Here is a 12,193-nt window from a genome sequence, read left to right on the forward strand (position 1 = left end):
CAAAACAACAAAACCCTTGTTCGCTGGCACAAAATCCACTGAAAACTCTGTGACAGGAGAAAAAACATCCACATAAGTCGACAAATTGCTTATAAATACTTACATTTGGTGGCACAGAAGGTGCTTGAAACTTGACAGCTTTCTAAAAAACACCCATATTCAGTGGTAAAATGCAGCTGGAAATACAGCAATCGCTTGCTTAAAAACCCCCACGTTCAGTGACACATAAGCCACTCGACAAAAGGTGACAGGTCGCTAAAAAACACCCATGTTCAGTAGTGCAAATGCTGCTGGAAAGGCGGCCACTGGTCACTAACAAACACTCACCTTCAGTGGCACAAATGCCGCTAAAAATGTGACCATTGGTCACCCAAAAAACACCCAAAATCAGCAGCACAAACGCCACTGGAAATGCAGCAACGGGTAGCTGCAAATCATCCACGTTCGATGGCACAAAAGCCAGTGGAAACATGGCCACAGTTCGCTTTAAAACACCCATGTTTAGTAGCACAAACATCCCCTGCAAATGAGGAGATGGATGCCCAAAAACACTAACACTATGCTTCCGGTCACAAAGAAACACCCACATTTTGTGGCTCAAAAGTTGGTGGAAAGACGGCCACTGGTCGCTAAAAAACAACAATGTTCAGTTGTACAAATGCTGCTGCAAATGAGGAGATGGGTGCCCAAAAACACTAACACTATGTGGCCACTGGTCACAGAAAACACCCACATTCGCTGATACAAATGCCACTGGAAAGGTTCCGGCAGGTCGCTGAAAAACACCCATGTTTGGTGGCTAAAACACTGCTAGAAACGCAGCTAGGGGTCGCTAAAAATCATCCACGTTCTGCGTCACAAAAGCCAGTGGAAAGGTGGCTACAGGTCGGTAAAAAACATTTATGTTCAGTGGCACAGAGCTGCTTGAAATGCAGCGATGGGTTGCTAAAAAACACCCATGTCTGGTGGCCTAAATGCTGCTGGAAAGGTCTCCATTGGTTGCTAAAAAAACAGAGGGATTTAGCGAATGAAAGAGAGGAAAACGGGAAATGGAGGTCATGGTTGAAAAGAATAAGTAACAAAGAGGAGGAGAAGAAGAGACAGTGCCAAAGAAGAAATGGTGAGTCGCAGGAGTGATTTCACAGTGGAATTAAAACAGAAATGATTTGGGATTTCCCAGCAGATGGAGGACAGGTTGTGTCAACATGCATCAGCAGGTAAAGATGTGCCAATAAAGTTAATTCACAGAAAGAAAAATAAGAGGCTGACGGGGGACCAGGGGATTGACCTTCTGACCCTATGATGTCATCACCTCCTCCCTGTCCTCTGCTGCAGAGTGTGTGTGTGAGAAGGGGGTTAAGTTAATGATAAATGAAAGCCATATGTCAGTAGTGTTCCTCCTCCCTCTCCTGCTCCTCTCTGTTTCTCTTTAGTCTAATTTCACATTCAAATGCAGCACAAAGTTTTACACCAAGTAACCAGAAAATCAATGACAAAGAAAAGCACAAATGAATGCACTGTTTTAGTTGATGGAGAAGAATAGCTGGTGGAGCTAAATCTGCAGGCGGTGCCATTAACCCACTGCAGAAGGAGAAGAGGACACAATGAGATGAGGTCTTTTCTTCAGTTTACAGCTTCTCCTGGGAGGTTTATTTTATGCACAATTATAAAATGTGCAACTCATTTTAATTTGAGCTGAATACATGTTGACCGGGATGGATCTCCTATCTGTTTCAAGTCTCCACCAGCTGATTTTTACAGAAATGAAAGAAGATGAGTCGAAATAAATCTGACCTGCGATCAGTTCAGACAACTCAACTATTCACTGGCTCTGCTTCAGATGCTGAGCTCAGGCCAACCATCAAACAGCTGCAGGTCACATGATCGCAGCTGGAGCAGCTTCACACATTACACATGTGACCTCATAAATTGAGATTTCTGTGGTCTTCAGCTTACCACAAAACACCTTACGTTTTCTCCTTAAAAGGGTACTTCGCCGACTTTCAACTAGCTTTGTATCAAAACAGTGTGGGTAGTATGTGTGAATGAACTGTGGTAAACTTCCCACCATCAAACCAGTGCCGAGATATCCCTCCTCGCCCCCCAGCAAAACTCAGCCAGATGACGTAATTTACATCTTCCAGTGGAGTTTCGCTGGCTCTCAGGCTATTGCTTGAGCTACAGGTTGTACTTACACATTTTCGTATTGCCCAGTAGCAAATTATATATCAATATTATGTTACTGCACTGCCTATCGCCTACATAAAAAGTTTTTAGAAACATATTTTAGCGCCATGTTTATCTGTAATAGTGACAGTTTGTGCACAGGGAGTGGGTGCCATACTGTTTTCTGCTCAGCGAAAAACAGTATGGAAACAGAAAACGTAAATCAAACGGTAAAACTAGGCTGCACTGATCAAATATAAACCTAGATTCTGTTACAGGGTTGCATATCAAATGTTAACAGGAACAAATTTTAGTTAACTGTTTAACTGTAAAAGATCAAGATTGTTTCTTTCCAGCCATCCGCCATTGTTTCAAACAGTCATGTTTGCATTATGTCACCCACCAGTGGGAGCATTTATTGGTCTGGTGCAGCACAGTGCATTCTAGTAGTTGTAGGACATAGTCTGTCACTGCCCCAACTTGAGTCTGTACATGTGAAAGCCTGTTAGAGAAGTGCTGTCTCTGAGGCAGGATTCAGCTAATAGATAAGCAACCTCTCAGCTGTAGACATGCCACTATCCAGAGATAGTTTTAGCCGCTATTGGCCAAGCTAACGCTAAACTCGCTCCGCCGAAAAATCAACCAACACTTGACACACTTAGCACAACAAAACTAGCATCAAACTCTGAGAGAGCTAAGAAAATAACACAGTCCACCACCTACTTCATCTGCAAAGATCTGCATCCTTACAGCACTGTTGAAAACCAAGGCTTGCGTCGTTTTTCCACCGATACAGCCTTACCCAAGCTCTACAGAGAAGTGAAGCATAAAGCTGAGGAATCTTTGAGTGCAGCAGGAAGGGTGGCGTCAACCTGTGATGCCTTGACTTCAAGGTCAGTTCATATGTGACTATAACGGCACATTATCTGATGAAAGTCACAAAAGTCACACCAGAGCAAACACTGCGGACATCCTAGCAGGATACCTGCATGTAAAGTGTTTCGCTCATGAGCTTAATCTGTCCTCTCCGAGGGCGTTAAATCTGCCCACAGCTCAGTTTGTCAGGTGTATGCAGCATTTCTGACAGGTGTTATGACAGTGTTGGTCAGTCTGTCTGCTTTGCATCATATTTCACTGCGATTAAAATGATTAAAGTCGATTAACAGACTGAAAACTTTATCTTATGAGGTAAAACTGATGTTGACAAAGTTTTCCTTTGGGGAAGTAATTTGCAGTTGGATAAAACAGGTAATAAATTGCGATATATTGCAATGTATTGCATTGCAATAATATCGTATTGTGACCTAAGTATCATGATAATATCATATCATGGGTCCTCTGGTGATTCCCACCCCTACTTCATACTATGAACTTCTACACATTCCTGCACAGAACTACTATGTCTAAAACTCTCCAGCTCTTTAATTTTTAATAGATATATTGTACATATTGGAGTTTGCATTAAATATCAGCTGATATCTTAAAGGGGTTTATTTCAAATATGATTTAATAGAACAAAACTGAGAGTTTGTCTCTTCCAGCTTTATGTCACACTCATAGATTTCAGATTTAATCATGTGCACGACCTCCCCATCACAATACTACCTGGATACACCACCTGAGAGTCACATGAAAACACCGCAGCTACACAGACAGAGAGAGTGGATGGTAAAAAGTTCAACTTACAGACTCTGAAGCCCGGTCCATGGGAGCTGTCTCTCCTTCCTCCTCCTCCTACACCTCCTCCTCCACCCTCACTGCTGCTGTACAGCGTGGTCACGTTGCCTCGCTCGCAGTAGTTGACACATCTGTCCTGGCTGCAGCGCACCTTGCAGATGGTGGGCGTGAACATCACCTGGATCCTCTCCACCCCTTCCCCTGCTCCTCCTGCCCCTCCTGAGACTGTCTGTCCATCAGCTGGCAGAGAAGAGACGAAGACGATGAGGACAGAGGACAGAAAAAAGGAGAGCCGAGGCTGCAGCATGTTGAGCGTTGCAGTCAGAGTTTCTGAGCGTGTTGCATCGTCCGAACTCCCCAAACCTCTCTAACTCTCCCTCACCCGCCTCCCTCTCTCTGTGGCGGAGTGAAAATGAGCGTCGCAGGAAAGAAAGGAGGGAAGGAAGGAAGAAGAAAACGACCAGACGCTTCCCCCTCTTGCTCCGCACTCTTGTTTTTTTCCCAAACACTCCTGAGTGTGTGTGAGCAAGTGAGCAACAGTGTGTCTGAGCAGAAAGTGAGACAGAGCGGGAGAGAGGGAGGTAGAGAGATAATTGAAAGCAGTGTGCAGGACTGGGCTCCACTCCAAACAAAATGTTTAGCAGGGATCTGGTCCATCAGTCCACACTGGGAGAGACAGAGTATTAGTAAAGGAGTCTTTCTCTCTCTCTCTTTCACTCCTTCACTTTCTTCAATTCTTTTTTTATTGGCCTTTTTCTTGGTATGAGCAGAGAGCTTCTTCTTCTCCTGCTGCTGCTGCTGCTGCTGCTGCTGAACAGTTTCATAACAGAACATTAGAGGATGTCAGGCTGATGATGCAACCCTGGTTTGGGTTTCAGAGGACGACATTCACCAAACATTTTGAAGCTAAAAGTAGCTCCTGACTGCAGAGCTGGAAGAACTTCTGAAACTAACTTTAAATAAGTGACGGTTTTGTCAGCAGAAAAAATAAGTCTATGATGCTTTTAGGTTGTCATCATTACAAAAAAAATGTTACTAAGTATGAAAGTTTTGGTTCATGAATGGAGAATAAAGTGCTGCACAACAGTTGAACCAGAGTGACAGCTGAAGAGACAGAAAAACAGAAGACATCAGCAGTCATTGGTAAAAGAAACTGGAGGCTCACCATTAAAGTGTGAGCAGATTTATATAGGAACAAGTTCCTTTTTATATGGTTTTTATCTTTGTTAAAATCATTATTATTGAAGAAAGGAAAAAAGACATCAGTCAGCCCCTTCAGCAATTGACCTTTTGCTAAGCCCCGCCCCTTTGTGATGCTCCAGCAAGCTGCCAGAGTAAGCATGGAGCCCACACTGTAACTAACTGCACTCCCTGAAGATATATTATCATATTTTTGGAAAAATGAAAGAGTGATTCCAGAGAGAAGCAGACAGAGGGGTCTATAGTCTGTGTTTGAAGGATATATCCAGGATGCCAAACCGACTCAGCAGCAACAACAGGTTAAAAAGACAAAGATAGTTAGAAGCTAAAGCCCAACTGTAGGCTACAGATCACAGTGCAAAAGTGAACCACCACATCACTGCTGATCGCCACACAAGACAATGAATATAAAGGGAAACTTTGCTGATATTGAACCACAGCTGGTTGAATATGAGCAAAGTTTCCCTGCTTCCCTTCACTGGTTCCTGTACAGCAGGGTCTGACTTTGTTCACGGTTCTAATCATTAAAAGCAAAAGCAGCATGTGTATACATTCAGTAGGCTATATCTTCAGTAGCTAGCTAACCCACTTTTCAGGGTCTGATTTTGGTTTTGGAACAGGGAAGAAACGTACATCTTTTTCCAACCTCTCCAGGTAATGAGTATCATTAATACACGACGTGCCCCAGACACAACATTTAGCTCCAAATCCACAAAACCAGCCTGAAAATGAAGGAAATCTGAAAAAACTGCATTAGAGTCAATGGAGCACAGTTGTGTTGGTGTCGGACCCTGGTCTGAGCCAGCCTGATGCTACGTCTTGATTGGCCAGTCTGCATGCAGGGGCGAGATTTAGCGCAGGGTTAATTTCTGATGTGTCGATTGCAACAATTAACGCTAATTTATCTGGCAGCTGTGAATTCAGTCAGGACCACTTAAGTTAAAGAAAATGTTATTTCTATTTGCAGTATTATATTTGGTGGTATGGCTCTGTTCTGGGGCCTCTCTGCCTTTCCTCGGGCCAATGCAGAAAGCCTAAGGCAGAGAGAGCACACCTCTCTGCCCTTCCACGTGCCTACGTGGAAAGGCTAAGGTAGAGAGAGGGTACACTTCTCTGTCCTTCCACCTTCAAACATGGAAAGCCTGAGGCAGAGAGAGCACAACTCCCTGCCCTTCCATGCGCCTACATGGAAAGCCTAAGGCAGACAGAGCAGCAGCAAAGACCCCCCGGAACAGAACAGAGCAGCATTAATGACAAGGAATACGCCATCAGGAATACGCCCTGAATGAGATTTGCCAATTGGTTGCATAGAAAGGAATGGTGTGATCTATCAGCTGACTCCCTTCCATCAGTCAGCTGATCCATCAGTTGATTGGGCTGCTTGAGATAGCTGGGGTGTGAGCTGAGCTTGACATTGTGTCCTTCCTGAACTAACGCTATGCTAAATTTCTGTGCAAACTTGTATTTTGTCCAATCACTGCAACTTTTCTGCAAATTTGTCAACAAGTCATCACATCTCCTCGTCCGCATGATGTCACCAAACTCACTTCCTTGTTTGTAGTTGTGAAGATGCATGTGTGACACAAATGTCTCACGTTTACCAACAAAAATGCCTTGATGAAAGTTGCCTTCAACTTTTAGTGAATTTTACAATCACTATTTCATTGCTAAACACCTAAAAATATTTTTTTTAAGAAAAGCTGCTCTGAATTTAGACATTTTAGGCCACAACAATCCCAAAAAAAGTCGGTGAAATCCTGCTGGGACTGAACATAACAGCTGATAAAAACCTCATCATGTTGAACTTGACAGTCTTTAACTGTGTCAGTTTGCTGTTTGCTGCTGAGCAGGTGAAGTTCAGTGTCTTTTTACAGCGTCTTCTCTGAAAACAACACTATGACGGTGCTGAGAGTGAACCAGAAAAGTAAAGTTGTGGCTGAACAGATAAACAATGAGCTGAAACTCACCATAAAGCTGAGAGGAGCTGCAGGTTGAGCTGATTACTCATGGAAAAGTCATACAAATGTGTGTGTGTGTGTGTGTTTAAATCTTGTGACCGTGACCAGTCAGAGGTTAAATCCTGTGCAACAATGACAGTGATTGACAGCTGTGGAAACAGGGAGTGAAAGTGTGTGAGGGATTCTTCGGAGGATTTGTTTCGTTGTGTTTGCGAGCTGATCTGAGCTGTTTAAGTCCACTCAGCTCTGCACTAACAATAACCTTATTCACACACACACACACACAGGGGTTGTGGGGTCTATTTCCTTCAGCTGCAGAATATCATGGTAGTGACCGAATTTCAAACCTGAACTGGTTTTCCTTAACTTTAGATTTTGGTTGGATTTCTGTCGGTTTGGTTGACGTTAAACATTCAGTTTGAGGTGGAGCGTCATGACAGCCTGACATCACCAGACCAAGTTACAAATGGAACCTCTCAACAATAGACTACAACGTGCAGAGATGAGTGTCAGCAAACTGACTTTCTTTTCACGAAAACCTAACATACCAACTAGTTTGTTCAAAATCAATATTGACGTGACAGCTGCTTAAACAGAAAGTCCCACATTGAAAATGCCTCCACAGTGCTCTGCTTTACGGTCTTTGTCTCAAACTTGAACGATTGTGATAAATGTTGTTAAACAACCTTCTGATGTACTCATTACACATGAGACACAAACTGAGGCTGAATGGAAACAAATCATAACCTAACATAATATAACAGTGTGACTGGACCAGTTCTTGTTTTACTGTAGGACCCCCCAGACTCATCAGGGGCCCCAGCACTGCAGAGGGCCGTGGTGGTGTTTAGGTGGAATAGAGGCTGGTTGTTTCTGCTGCTGTTTGTCTATGAGCTCATGTCCTGACTGACTGCAGACTACACACACACACACACACACACACACACACACACACACACACACACACACACACATACACAGTGTGAAGCCTGAACCAATGAAGCAGAAAAACTATAAACATGAACAGTGGAACAAAGTAGAAACACTGAGCACATTATTACAGCAGCTCCATCACACACTCCACCTGCAGGTGACATGTTTGTTCCTTAATCCTTCACTCAGGTCTTTTTCTTTATTTTTGCTGCACTCTACTGTGTTTCTTCACTACACTGCTGCACTCTACTGTGTTCCTTTACTGCACTTTACTGTGCTTCTTCACTACACTCTAATACATTTCTTTACTGCACTCTACTGTGTCCCTTTACTGCACTCTACTGTGCTTCTTCACTACACTCTAATACATTTTCACTACACTCTAATACATTTCTTTACTGCACTCTACTGTTTCTTTACTGCACTCTACTGTGTTCCTTTACTGCACTTGACTGTGCTTCTTCACTACACTCTAATACATTTCTTTACTGCACTCTACTGTGTTCCTTTACTGGACTCTACTGTGCTTCTTCACTACACTCTAATACATTTCTTTACTGCACTCTATTGTGTTCCTTTACTGCACTTGACTGTGCTTCTTCACTACACTCTAATACATTTCTTTACTGCACTCTACTGTTTCTTTACTGCACTCTACTGTGTTCCTTTACTGCACTTGACTGTGCTTCTTCACTACACTCTAATACATTTCTTTACTGCACTCTACTGTGTTCCTTTACTGCACTCTACTGTGCTTCTTCATTACACTCTAATACATTTCTTTACTGCACTCTACTGTGCTTCTTCACTACACTCCAATGCATTTCTTTACTGCACTCTACTGTGTACCTTTACTGCACTCTACTGTTCCTTTACTGCACTCTACTGTGTACCTTTACTGCACTCTGTGTTTCTTCACTACACTATACTGCTTTTCTTTACTGCACTCTTTGCCAACTTTTCACTGCACTGTACTGTGTTTCTTCACTGCACTCTACTGTTTCTTTACTGCACTCTACTGTGTACCTTTACTGCACTCTACTGTTTCTTTACTGCAATCTACTGCATTTCTTCACTACACTCTAATGCATTTCTTTACTGCACTGTACTGTTTCTTTATTGCACATTACTGCATTTCTATACTGCACTGTACTGTGTTTCTTTGCTACACTCTTTGCCAGCTTTTCACTGCACTGTACTGTGTTTCTTTGCTGTTTTCACCTGTTTGTTTTTTACTGCCCTCTCCTGTGTTTCCTTATCGTCCTCTATTGGTTCCTTGGTGTTAAGAGGTGAACCCCTGCTCCACACTTCATGACATCATCTCAGAAATGATCCTTTTCTGATCAATCAATAACCACCTTAAATTTTCATCCCTTCCTTCATCAGTTTCATGGTAAAGCAGCAGTTCTCCAGTCAGTCCCCTCCACAGCTGGACAATCACAGGAACTGTTTATGGGTCTAATCAGAGTGATCAGGCCTGCACTATGAGACTGTATTAACATTCACCTTATCTGAAGCTAACACACAGTAACAAACTGGCATTCCAGCTCCATTAAATCACAGTGAGCCTGTTTTTCCAACAATGTATGGCTGACAGATTTGACCTGACTGTGCTGTACACTTTATCTCTCCGTACCTCCCTATCAGCTTCACACCAGTTATTACACAAAATAATGACCCATGTGTTTTGGTATGTGTGTTAAATACACTGTAAGCTCATGTTAACATGTCCAGACATGAGAAAGCTTGATTATAACGTCTGCTCTCGTATCCTGAATCCCTCCAGCAGCACCAGGCAAACATTACACAACTGGTACACACACATTGTCTTCCCCTCAGGATGAATTGTGATAACTTAATAATCCTCTGACTTTCCATGACGCACCATCACTGGGTCATCATTTTATTATATATCTAACACTTTGGCTTGTTTAATATGAAGAGATTTTAATCTACTGCAGCTGATAGACTGTGTGTGTGTGTGTGATGTGTGCATTAACTGACCTGAGGGTGCGGTGACGTGGATGGTGTACTGGCCCTTCTGAGTGTAAAAGGTCTTCACGCTGGTTTTTACTGCGGATGATGACGTTGAAGAGGATGAGGCGTTAGGGGAGGAGAAAGAGGAGGTCACAGTGACTTTCTTCCTCTCCTTCTCAATGTGCTTCATCAGCAGGGCGGCCATCTTGTCTCCTCTTCCTCCCCGTGACAAAGTCTTCCTCAGCAGAACCGCCTGGGCCTCCCTCAGACTGTTACAAACAATAAATACACACATATTATATACACAGAAACACACATAATATACAAAGTATACACTGAAATATTACTGCATTTGGTATAAATACGGTTACATTAGTTACTTTGTAACTTTGTTTGTTTGGTTAGTTTGGCAGTTCGTCTTTGGCTTCACCACACAGCTCTTAAAACAACACAGTCATCATCAACATAAACTGACTGGTATGACGGTAAGAATGTTCTCAGATGGAGGGAGTATGAATGTGGGCCGGTTATTTTCTCTGTGTGATAAACTGTGTTTCTGAAAGAATGATTTAAAATGTCCTTAAATAGTCTGATGAAAAGCAGCTCGGAGAACAAACAACACACATCAATCTGCACTGATAACGAATACTCACTCAGAGACACCCTGCAGTCTGATGAAAGTCTATTTTTCACCTATGATCTCACATGTTACAGCTGCTGGTTCGTTTAGAGAAGCTTTTTATTAGCGAGTTACACAATGCAGAGGTGGACGGATAAAACTGAAATGCTTTGAGAAACTGGTTTCTAGAGGACCAGAACTATCATATTTGAACAACATGCTTATGTTCTAGCAGGCAACTCATATTTAATTCATTACATCAGCTTTATATTGCTCCAGGAGTTTGACAGAGTATAAACCAAACCTCCAATCTGGCATGAAATGTGTCAACAACTATTATTGGATGAATTGTGATGAAATGTTTTTAGAGCATCCCGGTGTTCAGAGGAAAATGTTGGCATTGTTTGTTTCTGCAAACCACAGATATATTTGTACTTCTCATACGAATCATATCAATGCTTCATAGTATATGGGCTGACTTTGTCATCTGGAGGTGGAGGCAATGGTGGATGGCAGGTCACCGAGGCAAGACGCCTGCCAAGCTGGAGACCTCTGCAGACCAGTATTTGACACCATCAAACCACAAAACCAAAGCACCCAACAGGTGGATGTTTTTTAGTAACTTGTAGCTGTTTTTCTAGCGGGGATTATGCCCCCATAACTGGGTATTTTAAGCCAAAACACAACCTTTTTCTGACTATAACCAAGTGGTTTTTGTAAATTAGATTTGTAAGTTTCATAAGTATTATATTAACGTTTCCAAAGTGACGCAGTATATGAGCTGACTTTGTCATCAGGAGGTGGAGGGAATGGTGGATGGCGTGACACCGTCACAACATGCCTGCCAAGCTGCAGACCACTGTTCAAGACCAACAACAAAAAGAGTTGGGTTTCAGTGAGTCTTCACTGTGCTTCCTGCAGCTGTTTAGGCACCAAACATGGGTGTTTTTACCAACCCGTGGCTGTTTTTCCAGCTGGGACTGTGCCCCCAAATGTGAGAGTTTTTAAGGTCCTCTCGCTATTTTTCCAGTGGCTCTTTGGTCACCTACACATGGGTGTTCTCTTAGCAATTTATCACTGTTTTTCCAGGCAGCATTGTGCCCCAAACGTGGATGTCTTATTCCGGCAAAGTTTTAAAGTACGTGCTACATAATAATGTACAAATGTAACATGTCCATGGTTTGCAGAAATGTACCAGTAATACCAGTTTTTTTTAGGCAACTGGGTTCTCTGTAATCCGTGTTCATTGTGATTGCCTAATGTTAGCATACTAACATACTACACTAAAATGTTAAACATGATTAAACTGCCATTTACAGAGTTTTTAAGGACTATTGTAACCATTGGGATTAAAAAAATATTATTGTGACAGTATATCATGTCCAGGTAGCCACAAAACTGCAGAAAATATGATTATGTCTATCGACCATCTTTGTTTGGATTACAGAAAAGGTCACGACTTGAAAAACAGGTTAACCCTATGGGCCCTAGGCGTTTTTGGGGTATTTTTACTGCCTTTACTTTTAAGCTCATATCACAGTCATTATAAAGGCTACATACACATGCTATATCTTGTTTTTTTTCAGGTCAATCAGGGCTATCCAGATTTGCCATCATTTCATGTCCTTCTATGTGCCTGTATTTTATATTAATTTTTATATCA

At 42.4% G+C, this 12,193-nt stretch overlaps 1 protein-coding gene across 1 annotated transcript in view; it reads right to left on the bottom strand.

Moving 5' to 3' along the window:
* LOC126402854 (latent-transforming growth factor beta-binding protein 2) overlaps positions 1–12,193 on the bottom strand; it is a 74,532-nt gene that overhangs the window by 41,858 nt on the left and 20,481 nt on the right. Inside the window, exons 4-5 of the mRNA XM_050065176.1 lie at positions 9,939–10,180; positions 3,853–4,083 (exon numbers count right to left, since the gene is read on the bottom strand). Of these exons, the coding sequence (XP_049921133.1) occupies positions 3,853–4,083; positions 9,939–10,180 (473 nt within the window). The remainder of the gene's footprint in view (positions 1–3,852; positions 4,084–9,938; positions 10,181–12,193) is intronic.

Source organism: Epinephelus moara, chromosome 2 (assembly GCF_006386435.1).
Source record: "Epinephelus moara isolate mb chromosome 2, YSFRI_EMoa_1.0, whole genome shotgun sequence".
Lineage (NCBI taxonomy): Eukaryota > Metazoa > Chordata > Actinopteri > Perciformes > Serranidae > Epinephelus > Epinephelus moara.